At 30.2% G+C, this 18711-nt stretch overlaps 1 protein-coding gene across 4 annotated transcripts in view; it reads right to left on the reverse strand.

Annotated features, from left to right (window-relative positions):
• LOC122855026 (1-phosphatidylinositol 4,5-bisphosphate phosphodiesterase epsilon-1-like) overlaps positions 1-18711 on the reverse strand; it is a 119819-nt gene that overhangs the window by 22974 nt on the left and 78134 nt on the right. For all 4 annotated transcript variants that reach the window (XM_044156136.1, XM_044156135.1, XM_044156138.1 and 1 more), the window contains 2 exons: positions 7083-7377; positions 6809-7011 (listed from right to left, as the gene is read on the reverse strand). In XM_044156136.1, the coding sequence (XP_044012071.1) occupies positions 6809-7011; positions 7083-7377 (498 nt within the window). The remainder of the gene's footprint in view (positions 1-6808; positions 7012-7082; positions 7378-18711) is intronic.

An 18711-nucleotide genomic window follows, 5' to 3' on the forward strand; every position in this document is an offset into this window, starting at 1 on the left:
TTATACTTTCTTATTACTCGCTATATATCATTATATGTAGCTACATTATATTTTATTAATATCAAGAGATTCTTTTGTTTCTTTGATGATCTTTGAATTTCTTTATTAGATGTGTCAATTAAATATGTCAAGGAAAATTAAATTGTGCCGGGTTATTGTACCTGGGATGAGGACAAACAAAAAATTCATAATAAAATCAAGCCTCAGTTTCTTTCAGCTATAAATACGAATGATTGTTTGTTAAATAATGTCTCTGATAAGACAGACAAGACGAATGAAATGATAATTTAGTTTACTCATCTAACGACAATGAACAACAAATGTTAAAATTGACGAAAATACATCTGTTCATAAAGACATTGCCTACGACTCTAATCCCCACACTGATTTACTCCAGAAATGGTCTGGACAATCCCCAAAAACATCACGACGACAGCGAAAAAAATCGGTTTTATAATTATGACAGGTCGGTAACAAATTTATTGTCAATTTTCATGTAATTTATGTTATCAAAGAATATTTTACATATATAATTCAACAACATAAATAAATTTCTGTTGACAGATTGCCAGAAAAAAAAAAAACTATTCACTATGTTTTTGAGGGTCCAGTAGTTTGTAAAAAATCAGAACGAAAGAAATTAAAAAGATGAGTCTGTAAAAAATGTGAAAAGAAGTATGAAAATTCACATCTCAGTGGTGATGAAGTGCATAAGCGTAAAAACACATGTTCTCGACATCGTTTAGAATATAATTTCAGGTATGAAACGCCATCAGGATTTTGGAATCCACTTTTTTCACAACCGTTATCATCTACTGATGAAGATTAATTATTCACAGAATTTTGAATAATGGAAAGAAGAATCAATTTTCAAATTATTATTGTTATGACCCCCACCCGTTGAATCTTTTACCTAACCGAACCTGCCATCTAGAGGGTTGTAATTTTTTTGTACAATAAAGCTAAATTGTGTTCACAAACTTGCTTGCAGCTCGCTCGCTACATGAATTTTTAGGAGTCTGCTGCAACATTGTATATCTCGCGTATATCTTGCAGCTCGTTTGCTACGAGACCGAATTTCTACCTGGGATACGTAGGAATTTAATATTTGGCAATTTGAAATTAGACTACCAATCATAGTATGTCTTTTGTTCCTTGAGTTCAACTCTATACGATTTGATTCATGAAAAATGATTTTGCGCCAGAATGGATGCATTTATGACGTTTTTAAGGCAATGTCACGGCTGAAAAACGGCGTACGTATGATAACTCTTGTTTAAATAGCCACAGCCACTTTGTATTGGGCTTGAATAAAGCGTTCTCGAAAACCCATTTGAAAAATCATCTGTTTAGAAATTACAGGTTTTACGAAAAAAAAAAACGATTTTTTTTTCAGCTTTTTGTTTTTCTTTTTAAAGTATAACTAATCAAAAGGAAAATATCTGCATGTGCGATGAAGATTTTGAAAACTTTTTCTTTAAGCCTGATATAAACTCAATACTATCAAGAGACATCGTGTAAAAAGCGTTTAGTGAAAAAACGATAAATACGCTCAAATAGAACTTTTTTAACAACTCGTTTCAACTTTTTTTTTAGGGAATTTTAATTTCCTATTGTTTTTGCTTTTCTTCTTGACCCCCCCCCCCCCACCCCGAAAAATTTCTAAGTCTCTTAATTAATATAAAGACGATAAATAATTATTTATTTATTTATTTGCATAAGTCCAGAGTGTTAAACCATGATAAGACTACAGTACATTTAAGCATCACATTAATAATAAATTTCACAATTATAATAATAATAATTATTATTAATAACAGCGACTATGTGCAGCTGAATTATAAAACTTAAACAATATCAGAACATACTAAATTAAATATAATTAAATTAAAGATAAGGGAAAATTTAGAAGTTTTGTATCTTAAACGTTGAGTAAATAGATAATATGCATTGTGAGCATCTAGATCTCGGCAATTCTTAAACACTCACCAACATACCTATTTGAAATATTTTTACGTTGAAAAATTTTATCAAAAAGCGTGGTTTTACGACAAATCTCATTGATTAAATCAACCATACCTTGATGAGGAGTTGATGATTTGGTATTGTAGTCAGTGTTAACGTTATAGAAAGCTGTGTTGTTACGAAGTCTGCTTGATAAATATCTATTATGTTTTTCCCTCCCTCCTCCGGGAAATTTTTTAAGTCCCTTAATTAATCTAAATACGATGAATATGGCGAAAATATCAGTGAACATAAAGGAAAATATACAAAAATATAGCAAAATATCATGGAAAAATAACTGAATATAATGAAAAATACGATAAATATGGGAACATATTAATTATGTTACCCCCCACCCCTAATATTCTAAAGGAAATCTAAGAAAAAGTAATTTACCAGAAAAATAAAGAATAAAGAATGATTAAAATCTAAAAATATTGTAACGATGGAGAATAAAATAAATTTGTATTCACGAATTTTAATATACTAAAAAAGAAATTGAAATCCCCCCCCCCCCAGGGCAGGCACAGTTGCTTGAGCTCTCGATTTTTTGAAGAAGCTTCATTTTAGCTGAATAGAGGGTCTTTACGACAATCTTAGAACTATCACATTTCTAATTTTTTTACTAAATTTTAATCAATAGCTTTATACTTAATGTCTCGTGAAAGCATTATCGCAGCGAGTTGATATTAAGCTCAAAAGAAGCGTCTTTGAAATCCCTATCGCCGATACGAAAAATTACTTTCTGATTCAGTATAGTTTTCAAGAAAAAAAAAAGTCGAAGATTGAAGGGCGAAAAATTTCTAAAAAACTGTATTTCACGAAGAAATAATTCTATAAATGAGCAATAAGTTTTCCGTAGACGGTTTCTTTGAATGGTATACAAAGTCTCTACAATTTCATTGACAGTTATCGACTGCCTTACACTCCTCTAGCACTTTGCTAAAAACAGCTTAATAACTTAATAACTCTCAATCGAGAGGCACGGAAGTGCCTCGTGTCGAGAGTGAGAAAAAAAATAATAATACCGAAAAAAAAAAAAAAATGAAAGCGCAAAAACACTACCGAGCCTAATATACATCAAATAGAGGTAACCTCATCCCTCGCCAATTTTAAAAAATTTATTTAAAATATGATGATGACGATAAAAATAAATGATTTTTATAATCTAAAATTCTATTGTACCAAGCTTTGCTATAAAAAAAAAACCAAATTATTTAATCATTTATTTTATTTTTAAGAAGTAAATGAATTTTTCGACTGTGCCTTTTTACGTTTAAGGACAGAAATTTTTCATCTCTCTCATACTTTCTTATCACTCGCTATATATCTCACTCTACGTTATATTTTATTAATATCAAGAGATTCTTTTGTTTCTTTGATGATCTTTGAATTTCTTTATTAGATGTCTCAATTAAATGTGTCAATAAAAATTAAATGTGTCAAATATTATAAACGCTACAGTCACAACAAGATATTTACAAGCCCTATGTATCTATGAAAATTGTAAAGTTACGCCAATTATATTTTCCTAAACTAATAGTTTAAAAGCAGTATTTTACTTCTTGGAAAGAGAAAAATACACATCAATGAATATAAAGAAAAAAAATATCTATTATTTGTTTATGGAGTTTCTGAACACTTTTGTCTAACTATTTTATTGATTTTTGAAATTTAAAGTTTCAACTTTGAACATTTTTGTCTTTTCTTTTTATATTTTTTCGGAAAAATTATAAAAATTATTCATGTTATAATTTTGTATGATTTAATTTATTAATTTTGTTGATAAAAAATATGAATTAAAATAATTCAATATTTATTTGATTTATTTCATTATTTTAAAATATTAGATAATATAATATTGATTTTTTTCATGTCACATGAATTTTTAATAAAATATTTATATAATATTATTTAATCATTTGGTTTTCATTCTCTATATTTTACTTGTACGAAAAAATATTAGTATAAAAGCGAGACCCGGCGATACCTGCGAGACGAGACTGAGATCGAGACCTAAAATCTTAAAATTGCGAGACCGAGACCGAGACCTGGTGCGAACGAGCGAGACCGATACCGAGACTTGTTGAATCTCGTCTCGTACCGCATATCAGCCATGTTGACCGATTCAACACGGCCGTAAACGGAAAAACTCACGTTTTGATCTGTATCTAAAAACCCCTCTACTCGAAATTACTAAATTTGATTCAGATTTCTAGTTCTTTTCATTACGAAAATTTTTGAAAAAAAACATCAATTTCGACCACTTTTTTTAGAAGATATTCAATCGCAAATGATTAATTAACTCCGAAATTTACTTCCCTTTACTGCTGCAGTCGTATTTGTGTGTGTTCGTATAGGCCGGGTACACTACGACAGATGTGATAGTAACGGACACAGATTTTAGGCATAGAAGGCACCAATTGATTTTGAAAAATCATGAGCTGGGGCGAGCTCTTTTGGCACAAAAAAGTTATTCGGCGATGGGACTTAAATTCAACCTTAAGCTCTATCTTATGATGAATTTTATGGGAGAAACAGAAATAATCCTTTGTTCTATTATGTTATATTTCATCGCGGATAATTTTAAAAAAAAAATGTTATATCAAACAAACAAAAAAAAACAAGTTTTTGTTATAAAAAAAAGTGTCAAGTGTTCGAAATCGTGTTTATTTATTTTTTGCAATTTATTTTTTTTTTTTTTACAAAAAAATATAATATCTAAAAAAAGTCAAGTATTAAACTATTAGTATTGTAACGAAATTTATTATTTCGTGGGTTCTCGAAATAAATAATCATCAGAATGAATACAGATTATTTATTTGTTAACGCTTGCGTGTTAATAACCAATGGGAGTTGGTTATTGATAAATAAAGGATCACTAGCGCAAGGCTCTGTGTAGGGTCAAGACTATTATATATGACATCAAAGGAGCGCCTGTTCGATATTTATAAGATGTCTTGATACACCAAACCTTATCACGGCGAATGCCCCACTCCTCCATCGAAGAGATGAACTCACCGAAGGCTGCATACGAAGCCCGATCGTAAACCTATCGAACTGCGGGCTAGGAAAGCGTGCTGCGCATGTCCGGGGGCGATAGGTAAGAGAGTGCTACTGAGTGGGGTGAGAGCTCACAGCAGCTAAGCACTGAACGTCGTCGTTAGACGACACAACTTGTCTGGCTCTCGAACAGATCACTACCTTCTCTTGACTGGCTCTCTTGGTTCACTACTGGTTCTCTCGACATCGTTTGGATCTCTCGTAAAGGTTCTCTAGGTATTAGACGTTAAGTCCTGGTAAAACTCTGCCCGAATTTCCAATGACGGACTAATGCTAATGATCACGCTATATGGTTCTCTTATCATAATAATAATTATTATTATATTCTCACTACGCAATGTGCATGTGATGGTTAGACTATCACCACACATAAAAGTGTAGGTGTGAGTTCACGAATGGATCGCTGTAAATAATAACAATAATAATAATGTTGAGATATATTATTATTGCAATGGCAACGTATGTGTAAGACCTGGTCACGGATAGATCGCTGTATGGTTCCCTATACAAAATACATATCTCACATGTAGACTGTTTGCTCCTACACTTACGATACTTGTGACATAGGTATTTTACTATAGTATAGTCGCAATGTGATATGGGCGTATGTAACACATTATACTTGGTTCACGATGGTTTCCTCAGGTTTGGTTACGTATTTCATAATCCAATCAGGTAGACCGCACCCCTCTACCATTTCTAAGACTGAGTTAGGCTCCCGTATTAGTTCTCGTGACTCCCACGGTTGTTGGCTTCCGAGATAACCAACATGGCTCCCCCCGGTGATTTTGAGGAGGATGGTGAGAAATCCTCGTTGTTAACCTTGGCCAATAGTTCTCGCCGCGTAGGTCAGAAAATCGATTACAGTATATAAAATAATCTTTGACATATAATCAAGTCTTAAGTTTCGACAAATTTTTACACTTGACCCCACTCGGTTCTCCCCGAAAAAAATTTCAAGTCTACACACGTATGATGACGCATATCTAATGGTAGTTTCCACTGTTTACAATTGCAATGCTATATATTTTCCTTTTTTTGGATATCATATCTTTTTGTAAAAAAAAAAAATACATTGCACAAAATAAATAAACACGATTTTGATCACTTGACACTTTTTTTTATAACAAAAACTTGTTTTTTTTTTTTTTGTTTGATAGAATTATTATGGAAACATTGCAGGTAGCTCAAAAAGTCCGTCTCTAAAAAATCTATCGCCTATGTCAATATAATTATTATCTTGAACTATGGTTTTTTGGAAAACCGTTATCTTGACGATATTTTTACTTAAAAATTGTCTGCTTAGATATACTTCGAATTTCGTCGAGTATATCGTACGAATTATTATTTTATTATCATATTTTTAAAGTATCGTTGAATACATTTATCATACAAATGTTTTTAGACAACCATAATTAGTATTTAGAAGATAGTTTGATGGCATTAAAAAAGACAGAACAATATTCCAAATAAGTACTGTTTTTTCATTACCGAAAACAGCTATTTCTTTATCTTGTGAAATTTTATATTATACTTGATAGTGTGGCAATATTCCTGTTCTTGTTATAGTTTTTATAGAATGAATGTTTTGAAATCGTTAATGTCAGCTACGTATCAGGTTTTCAGATTTAATCGTAAATTAAGTTCACTAAAACTGGAACTTGCAAATTTTTTAAGGTCGATGAGTTATTAAATAAAAAATACTGCAAGACTTGTGCCATTTAAAATATTTTCGGATTACCTTTGTAAACTCGAATAAGGAAGATTTGCAGATACCCTTTCACTTGAACCAGATGAACTACGTAATGGTATACGATCGTTGCTCAATTTTGGTGATGACGGAATCATTCGAGTTAACGATTCTCGACTTCCAGTAAGGTGACGAAAATGCGAGCATGTTAAACCACAGCTGGACGATGAATCGTGATGTCTCAAGCTTAATTCCTAACAAAAATTTGTTTTTTTTATTATTTATCAATTGAATAAATTCAGAAAATTATTTCTTTTATTAGAACCTTTGTTAATCCATGAATATTTCCGATAGATTTTGTCTTTTTTTCTTTTCCACCTTTAATGTTCCGTTGGCGAAAAGTATTACTATTCGTGGGTGAATGGGTACCAATACTCTCGGTCCTCGACCAATCTCTTCCACCAAATACTCTTATTGCATCGGCAGTCATTGGATCTGAACAATGATCATCGTAGTAAGTCTGTAGATACTTTTCTTTGAGCCATCGTGATCTTCTATCAGTAAGCTGGTTTTGACGTTTGAGACCACGAAGTATCCAACATAAGCCGGTGTACCATATTCTTTAATAAAGTAAAAAAGTGTAATTTAGGGTTTGGACAAATTTTCAATTTTCAGCAAGGATCTACTAATTTTTTATTCTTTTTTCTACAGATTGCTTATCTGAGCTTTGGTCACTTTAAACAGTCACAAGGAAGAAGAATTCTCTAGAAAGTATTTTTCCTTTGATATTCTTCATTGGAATGGACATTTGGAAATATCGTGGGAATTATCTTTTCTATGACATAGTGGTAAAGTCATTGATTATTTCAGCGAACTCTACAAATAAAATTAATTTATTTAACTAATAGTAAATGTTTCAAATAACTCTCAATCAGAACGGAATAATTCTTTCCATCAACCTCACAATCTTCATAAATAGAAATTCATAGAAAATTTTTATAAATCAAATTCAGGATTAGATGGGGAAAAACGAGTATTTACTCCTTATGCTTGTGTATTAAAGGTGCCAACTTTGACATCAAATATCTCGATTTAAACACGATTATTTCTATTAATATTGATTTTTTTATTTACATTCGAAATCTACTTATTTATCTATATTCCATTTCCACAATTGAAATAATTAAGATGCGATTGCAGCTTTTTAAAAATTAAAACTATGATGACCTTATCAATTTTATAAATAAGTCCTTTTTAATAGGTGCTCAATTTCAGGCTTTCAGGAACAGTTTCAAATTTAATAAATACATTGTTTTTATAACATAATTATTCTTTATTTTATTTGAATAATTATAATTAATAAATCATAAAAATATCGAAAAAAATTGATCACTCGTAAAATTTTTATTATTATGATTGATGTTTGGACCAAAATAATTTTACTAGCCCATTATCATTAGAAAATCTTTATTAGTATGTTTTCTATATTGACAACACATTTCCGTTACACCTAAATTATAAAGACCAGCTCCACGGGAAATAAAACTTGATTGAAATAAAAATGTAGAATGAATGTATAGATGTTTCCAACGATGTTTCTATTTCCATTTCTAAATAAAAACTTTTTCATCAACTCACTTGTATTATTATCATTATTACAGTAATTGATTAATTTATTGATTGACGAAAAGAAGGACGTCAGAGTTAACTTGATGAAACTTAGAAAAAATAAGAAGCCATGTGTTCTAGATGTCAAGGCGTTCGCTCGGTAAGCTAGAGACCTGGGTTTGATCCTCAGTGGGGAAACTTTTTAATAATAATAATAAAATTTTCGAAAGAAAAACATTTTTTTTTCAAATTTTCACAATTTATTAATTTCTTTTTAATGATGTATTTACATATTTATCAATTTATTTATCAAGTATTTTATTTTTTCACTCGTGGTTGAGCCTTTCTGTGGAGAGCCAATTTGTGAAGTGTGCTCACAACTAAATTACTCTTTTTATTTTCTTTATTTTATCAAATATTTATTTTTTTTCTTTTTCTCACCTTGTGGTCGAGCCTCTAGTTGGGAGCCAATTGTAAAGTGTGATTTCCCTCACTTTACTTTTTTTTACATTTAATTTAATTTTAAATAATAATTTTAAACAAAGATCCGAAATTTATATTTGATATTAAAAATAATAAGACAATTTATTTAACAATTAGACTATTTGATATAATAATTTAACAAGACACAATATATATAAATTACTGGTTGTGAGGTGGCATAGCCACATCACCAATGCAACTTTTACAAGATAGGTCGGACGCACCGTTTAGCTTGGTGGCCGTACTCAAGGAGAAGAGAGAGCGGAGTCTCAAAAGACAAGAAGATAGATTTCTCTATTTCATATATATATATACACAAGTAACACCTCATTGACGATGTCACATGACAGGTCAATGTGGTGGGAGACATCAAATATGCGCAGGATAATTCTATCTCGCTACAAGACAATACCTTAATACGCCTTAATCACACTTGAAAAGTTACACTTCTATTCTATTACCTGAGAATAGCCTATCTGGCTATATACATATTATCCTACACTGTCAAAAATTTTCAGCTACAGCAACGAGCTAGATACCTGCCCCTTCTATCCACGGCTAACTAACCTTTGGATAGTTAGCAGAGGATTGTTATTTTGGCAATCCAAATTCGACAGGTTACTATTCTTGTGAAAACAGCGCGCCTACTTGTTACATTAGCTATACTTTGGATAGCTATGGTAGCTATCCAAAGCCTGACAAGCTAGTATCGCTTTAGTAGCTATTTAGGATTGCGTATATCCATAACTATAAGTATATACGAATTAAAAACAATATATTAATGTATATTTACTAATTTTTGAAATTATTATCTGATTAAATTTATACTAAAGTTGATGCACCAAATAAACGCCAACTTGAATACAAAATCTTATGCTAAGATTTTAATAGCTATATGGATTATTTTAGTCATTGTTAATAATAATTTGGTGCATCAGTTAATAAAAAGAGATTATGAACACAATAGCTGTTGACATTAAGATTATGTCGAATCTGATGAGGTGGTTAGCCACGTTAGCTATCCAGCCGGCTGGAATAACCGATTGTCTTTTTAATATAGCGGGCCTGATTATTTAATCAACTATCTATTTTCTTGTATTAACTATCCTTTTTTTAACTATTCAATGCCTCGTGGCTGCAGCTAAAAATTTTTTTCAGTGTAGACTAATCCAAGTTTGTAACATGTCTTATTCTTTCACCTTCTTTACATTTGTACAACTCAATCGAACACATGTATTAAATAAATATATTTCATTAATTATCAGTAGGGAAACACGGTCGGTTCTATATCATCCCTTAATTAATCATCCCTTAATTAAAATTCGTAAAAAAAAAAAAAATAAAGGGTAGTTTTTAGAGGGTAGTTGGGGCTGTAAATAAGATGTTGAGGATTGAGGGATGTGTGTGTGTAGTTGAGATTGGGGGATGAGGGTTGAGAGTATGGAGATTAAAAATGGGGGGACAGGAGTCGGGAGAGGGGAGATGGGAGACGGGGACCGGATGTCGTTGACTCATGTATGATAATGAAAGAGATTGTTTATATAAACGTTATTAACGGTTTTTTGTTTATATAAATACATAAAAAATTTATGGCTTTTTCTTAGAAAAAAATATGAAATAAAAGCATGCGTCATTAACGAAAAATTTAGATATAAGTGGGGCAACATAATAATATCAAGTTTTACGTATATGTGTTGTAGGAGTAGAAAGGTAAAGAGTAAGAAATTTTCAGCTATAATTGTTTCTAAAATTTTATTTCTTTCTCAGAAATAAATTTTTTTGATAAATCCAATTTTTTTTTCTCAGGTCATAAATCTAAACTGTTTTGTTTATTTAAAAAAATAAAAATGTCACCAATAAATATACAAAGCTATAATTTTTTAAATATATATTTATAAAGTAACCCATTATGTCATGTTAACTAAATAAAAAAGCTATAAAATAATATTATAACAATTATTATTGATAAATGAAAAAATAAATCAGAGTCAAGTATCAGGGCAACATAAAAACATAGTAGATCTTTTTTGGGTCCGTTCAGTGACACTCCTAGACTAGCTAGAGGGACCGCCTCCGCATAGAACATCCCTCTGAAGTATACGCAACCATTTTGCCTGAGGGTACGGCCTTTTTTAAAAAAAATACAACACATTTATAATTTTTAAATATTACTTTGTTTTTTATGGCTACTTCGTGAAACGACAAAATTTAGAAAAATATGTGACTAACAACTTTTTTTTATTTTTGAAATAAACTACAGTAAATTCATAATTTTTGAATATTACTTTGTTTTTTATGGCTACTTCGTGATACGACAAAATTTAGAACAATATGTGACTAAGATGAAACAGACAGCGAAGAATAATTTTTAAAAATGCATTATATAAAAGTAAAATAAATATCTATAAACCAATGTTGTATTTTTAAAAAATGTTTCTTTATTTATTTTTAGTTTTACAAAATTCATTATGTTTTTTTTATTAATATTGGATCTATAATTCCACTCAATTTTTTTATCCGCATTTGAAATCATTCATGATCTCGAGCCATTGTTTCCTATTCTCCACGTCTTGCTGATCGATAGGCATACGCCCATGTATACATCACGTGTACGGTAGTGGTAGTAAACGATACATGCATCTTTTGAATAATATTGATTGCAGAATTTTTTGATCAGTTTTCCTCAATATCTTCTGGACATTCGAGTTTGAAATATTTTATTTTTGATTTTTGAATGTTTTCTTTTGGTTTTATTTTATTTTTATTATCCATTTGTTTATTATTTTTTAATTAAAAATTGGAGTTAATATTTCGGTCGATGATCTCCTACTGAGCCATATTTTCCTTGCTTTACATAACCATAATATGGCTCAGAACCTCGCAATGATTTCGATATTTCAAAATAATTTTTCATCGATTCTTTTTCAACTTTTGATTCGTATTGCATTCCACTTGAACGCGAGGAGCTATTACCACTTGTATTTTTATCCATTATTTTGAAACAAAATGTTTTTTCAATTATTTTTCTTTTCTTGACCAAACAGAAAAAAATTTAGAATCTTGGGATTTCGGTTCGTTGTATTGTTGTTGTTTTCTTTCTTCTTTTTCAGCTTTTGTCTCTTTGATCAAGGGAGTTTTATCAGAATATTCGTCAGTAGATTTATTTTTTTTAAACATTTCGATGTTTACTCCATAAAAGTTAAACATTGATTGAAAAATTTTGAGTTTGGGATTAAATTTAAACTAATTTTCTGACGGAGCCACTGATTGGATTGTACTCAACAATGCGATCATGTAATATTAAACAATAAGCCGATGTTTCAGCGGGAAACTGTTCGAATGATTCGAATTCAAGTAGTATATCAACGGGTCCAGATTTTAAAAATTCGTTTTGTTTTGAACAATCAATTACAATAAGAGGAGCCTGATCTATGTATTCTTTTTTTGTTAATAATGGTTTTGACTCTTTTCCATAATACGAAACTTGAAGTTGAGCAAACATGTCATATAATAAAGCATATTGGTTTTGTGTTATGTTAATATTAAGATTACCATATGGATATGATTGAGAATTCAAGAAAAGTTTAATATCTCTCATCTTACAATGATCAAAAAGACTGGCATCTTTATTTGCAACATTTTTTCGTGCTGTTTGAAAACCAACGATGACGTATCGTGGTTTTTCAAGTTGTGTTGATGTTTTAACACTCCAAATATGCTTTGTTGTTGCTGGTAGCAAAGGATAATTATACAGTTCCCAAGTACGAAAACTCATTGCTATAGATGGATCTTTTGCAATAAAATTAAGCAATTGAATTTTTTGTTTGTCTGACACTCGTATATACGGCACTATCCACTCAATCTTTTCCAAACTAACTTTTACGTTTTCGGCAGCAGCGTCAGCAACAGTTGTTTGTTTATATGCATTTGTATTTGTATTTGATCTCACAATAATAAGTTCATGCTTTGCATTAATAATTATTTTACGATAATCTTCAGCAAAACCTAATAATATACTCAATGGAATTGATATATTAAAATTTCCTTAATTATCAAATATTTTTTCATCGTCTATCCAATCTGCATTTTTAGAAATGCTTTTTGATTAGGGTTAAATGATACATATCCTTTCATTAAAGTTGTAAGACCAACATTTTTACTACGATCGACTTCAATGCCATTTATTTCATAACGAATTTCTTCAAACATATGAGCAATTGACATTTTAACAAGAGAAGTTGTAGCAGCAACAGCGGTTCCATTACTTTTTGTAAATTTTCCCGTAATATGCAGTGAACTTTTACTTGGTAATAAACACAAGTCTTGATGTTGAACTCTAATTCTTATTTCATCACTATTATTAAATTTTGAAGCGCCATATGGCAAATGAGTATGAAGCTCATAATGAGTGACTGATTCATCAAATATTATAGGTTTTTGAATATTTAAGATTTCTTCCATGGTTGAAAGCAAAGAAAACAACAAAATTGTATAACTACTTTTTCTTTTTTAGTTTTAAACCGAGATTTTTCAGAAACTGAATGTTCTGACGTGTTATCACTTTCAGAGGTCTTTGAAGACTGCTTGACTTTTGGCATGTCAATTGATTTTTATAACTCAGTCCATAAACTTTTCTAGTGAAAACGATTCCCATTATTATAGACGCTTTATATGCAAACGTATTGTTATAGTTTCTCCTCGAAAATTCACTAAGTCTCCGTCTTGATCAACAATTTTTAATTGAATATTGTGTATTGCTTGTACGGTGATTGGAAGATAAATGACATGCGATGGCACTTCCATAATCTTATATCCTTTTGGAACACAAGGAAAAAATTCATGAATCGTGTGAACTGGTCGATCATTCATGTAAGCACCTGTCGTTATATTACATTATATACGCAAAGCATTGACTTTTATGATGGTAACAGTTAAATCTGATTTATGCACAACGTTTGGCGTTAATATTTGTGATGAAAATCCGAGCAATCGACCTATAGTATTATTTTCTTGGAAATTTATAAAATTATCACATAATATTTCACAACATAATTCATTTGTATTAGCTTTGATACTCAGAGAAATTTCTGGTAATTCTTTCTTTATATAGTCTTCAATATCTTCAATTTCATAACTGCCAGTAGGTATTGTAATTATATAATCACCCACATGAAATTTATTATTGTATTCATCAATATTTGGTATTGAATTAAATGTTAACAATTCAACAAGTCCTATAACATAATTTTTATCTTGAGATAATTCTATTGGTGGAAAATATTGAGCCTCTAGAATAGAGGAGGCTCCAGACAGTGTTAGCGTGAACGAATCACTCATGACTAATATTGAAACTGTATGTACATATGTATTTATAATTTTCCAGATAAAAATTTTAAACATAGATGACCACATATAACTGTATCATATTTTTGATAATTTTTATAATTATATTTAATGCTACCAACACCGAGATATTTTTTAAGTTCTTCAGGAGGGCTTAAGTCTCCAAAACTATCAAAATAAATAACTTGATCATTGTTTTTTTTATATGCAACCCAGTGTGCACCAGGACCATCTTTATCATCAAGATTGATTATTGATGACTCATTCTTTCTAGGACCTGATTTAGGTAAATCATTTCTCATAAATACACCTCGAAAATATGGAATTTTCAAAATTTTTGCATATTTGATGAGATCAATATCAGTCAACGCTCGATGTGGTAGCTTTACATGTTTTTTGATGGCTTTAAAAATAAACCAAATCCTTTTTTATGAGGCTGCGAAAACATACCATTTCCCAAAGCAATTGATTCCATTTTTGTATTATGACGTTTATTTTCTTCAAGTCTACTTTTTGCAGCATTTGCTTCATTGATAGTTTTTACTACTGTAACAGCTCCACCTGATAAAGCACCCACTGCACTAAGACCAGCAAAAATAGGCATTAAAAACGGTAAAAATCCTCCAATTTTTGCTGGTAATGGTAAAACACGAGGCAACCGAATATTTTTTTACCAACAGATTTTTTTACAGCATCACGTGCTCCCTTTATAATTGATTTGATAGGATCACCTCCAGGCTGAGTAAGTTTTTTCGTTAAATTGATAATTTTTGTTAATGATATCGAAGGTCCTTTTTTCTTTTTTAATTTTCTAGTTTCTTTTTCTTTCAATGTCATACCCATTTTTACTTTTGCTTTCATAGCGTTTGTTATTCCCCAAGCTGCTGCTTTTTCAGCAATAAAAGAGTCGTTAGCTAGAACACGTTGCCAAGCTTTTTCAGCAAGTTCTCTGTCAGCCTGATGTCTAGCGACTAAATTATCTGTATTTTTTTCGTATTGTATATCGTGTTCTTTACACGATTCGTCCAGCGGATTTATTCCCCGATCACTTCGTTCTAATCTTTTCGCTAATTTAGTACCAGGCCCACAATAATTGTATTTTGGGATATGTAACTCAAAAGGAAGTTTATTGATGATTTTATTTACAATACTTTTTCCTCTTTTTTTCGACGTCTGTGCTCAATCATAGTTTTAATGTAACTGATGCAAACGATTATAAGAGCATGTATTTATATCAAAACGATTCAGTAATAATCAGGACTTGCTCCAACGTACACAATGCAATTTAATAAACAAAACAAAAAATTATCAGTAATCAATTTTGATGAACTTATTCAACAGAGTAGCGAAAGAAAAGAAAAAAAGCATGGTGAATTACTACCAAACACTGTTCGAGGAACATTTTGTGGTCCTAGCGGTATAGGAAAAACGAACGTATTATTTGCAATGATCACGCATGAAAATGGTTTAAGATTCGAAAATGTTTATGTTTACTCCAAGTCTTTGAATCAACCAAAATATAAATTGCTAAAAAAATTATTACAATCTGTAAAAGGAATCGGTTATTTTCCTTTCAATGAACATGAACAAGTGCTTCAACCTCAAGATACAAAACCAAACTCCGTTATGATTTTTGATGATGTTTCATGTGAAAAACAAGATAATATCAGAGCTTTTTTTTGTATGGGTCGACATCAAGACGTAGATTGTTTTTATCTCTGTCAAACTTATGCTCGAATACCTAAACATCTGATTCGAGATAATGCGAATTTTTTAGTTCTTTTTAAGCAAGATGATCTTAATTTAAAAAGAATATATTTTGATCATGTAAATACAGATATGACGTATACAGAATTTAAAAATTTATGTTATACATGTTAGAAAGATGATAAACATGGATTTATTGTTATTGATAAAGATAGTGAATTAAATGATAGTCGATATAGAAAAGGTTTTGATTGTTATATCAGTATAAAATCAAAGTGAACATTGTGTTAACAATAGTATTATCATAGATGTCAAGTAACGAACATCAACATGGACAATCAAATAAAAATAAATGAAAAGAAAGAGTTATTGAGTCAAATTGCTAGAGCCAGTCATGCTATTAGGCAAAAACATAAAATTTTGAAATTAGGACAAGAAACATCAGATAATATTTCAAGCAATGTATTCAAGCCTATTGTAACACCACTTCGAAAATTAGTTGAGGCATCAAATCATAATAATAATAATTACAATAATATAAAACAGGGAATCAAAGATAAAATCAAAAAAGTGTCAATTGAAACAGAGGAAAAATATGAGAATAATTTATTAACCGATGATGATGATGATGATGATGATGATGATGATGATGATGGTCGAGAAAATCAAATGGCTGATTCATCGTTTGCAAGTGCTCTGGGCTCTGATAATAGTTTAAATGAAACGCTTCAATCTACTCCAAAATATACTCAAAAATATTTAAAACAACTTGATAGACAAAAGCATTCAGATAGTGGTTATAGTATTCGGAAATTAAAACAAGATAATATGCTTAAATTTGGAAATTCACAAGTTGAATTTAAAGATAATAAAATTCATATTGCTAATACAATATATGATGAAACACCAGGCTTACTAGAATTATTATTTTCAAGTAGCCCCAATGCATCAGTGATTGAAAAAAATGATGAAAAAAATTTTATTGATATTATAAAATTAACAAATATTCATCATAAATATTATGACCCAAAAGGTGATTTAAGAACCAAAAATACTAAAAAATATAGGGAATATATTTTACCATTCATCAACTCAATAACACATCAAGGATCCGGCTTGCCTAAATATAAAATTACTGGTAATTCTGCAATTGATTATGTTTATTGGGATAATCCCAATGAGCTTATTGATCGTCTTAGACTTTTGATAGCTTCTCAAGCAGCTGGAAATCATGAAAATAATAATGAAATAATTTCAATTATAGAAGAATTGGAAGAGGCTGAAATAATCTATTAATTAATGTGCATAACATAAATTTATTCAGTTGATATCCATCGATCAAACAAACATGAGCATCGATGTTTTCGGACGCCAATTAACACAAAGTAAAATAAAAGCTAAGGGTACGCGTGGACCTCCTGGTGAGGGTTTTAAAATAACAAAAGACGGACATTATGATATTAATTATCGAAGACTGTGTAATATCGCTGATCCTGTATTAATTACAGATGCAGCATCGGTAAAAATAGTACGCAATATTGTAAAAGAAGAGACCCGAGCTTTGTATCAAATAACATCGTCTTTGAGAGATATAGCTGATACTAATACTACACTCATAGATTCACTTAAATCTGAAATAAAAATAAATCAAAACAATCAATCTATTCTGATTGAATCCCTACAAGATCTTGCAACGCGTAACGCTGATGTAATTTATCAGCTTGATAAAAAAGTAGTTGAATTGGATACCAATAAAAATTCTATCGTAAATTTAATTACAAATCTCGAAAACCGAGTTTCAATTTTAAATAAGTTTGAAAGTGATAATCAAAACTTTACTGGATCTTTAAAAAATCTAGAAAATAAGCTCAATATTTTAGAAAGAGCTAACAGCGACATAAAAATTTTTACACACAACATCAAAAATAAATTGAGTTATTTAGAAAAAAATATTCAAGAAAACTCTGAAAAAAATTCAAAAAACTCGATAAATATTTCAGAAATTAATTTTCAATTAAAAGAATTAATTAATGGAGGACAAAAAAGCTCAAGTAGTTGAAGAACTTTATAGGCCAGCACGTAGAAATTATATTCGACGTCATGTAGATATAAGAGGTCTCGATGAAACGTGGCAAGCAGATCTTGTTGAAATGATCCCTTATTCATCTGTCAATAATGGTTACAAATATTTACTTACAATCATAGATACATTTTCTAAATATGCTTGGGCAATTCCTGTAAAAACAAAAAATGGTAAAGACATCATCCACAGAATTTGATGGTTGATCAGGGTCGAGAATTTTGGAATAAAGAATTTCAAACATTAATGAAAGAATATAATATACATTTATATCACACGTTTAGCAATTTAAAAGCATCAATTGTTGAACGATTTAATCGTACATTAAAAAATCTCATGTGGAAAAAGTTTACTCTTCAAGGTTCATATAAATGGCAAAAAATATTACCAGATATATTACAACAATATAATAATACAAAACATCGAACAATAAAAATGAGACCCATAGATGTTAATTCACCTAACGAGAAACATGTATTAAAAAGTATTTATCAAAATTTTAAAATTAATAGAAAACCAAAAAATAAATATGTCGTTGGCGATAAAGTACGTATAAGTAAATATAAAAATGTTTTTGAGAAAGGATATACACCGAATTTTACGACTGAAATATTTACCGTCAGCGAGGTTAAAAGCACTGATCCTGTAACTTATAAACTCATAGACTATGAAAACAATCCGATTCAAGGAGGTTTTTATGAAGAACAATTAACTTCTGTAGAATACACAGACA

Source organism: Aphidius gifuensis, linkage group LG4 (assembly GCF_014905175.1).
Source record: "Aphidius gifuensis isolate YNYX2018 linkage group LG4, ASM1490517v1, whole genome shotgun sequence".
In the NCBI taxonomy this organism is placed as follows: domain Eukaryota; kingdom Metazoa; phylum Arthropoda; class Insecta; order Hymenoptera; family Braconidae; genus Aphidius; species Aphidius gifuensis.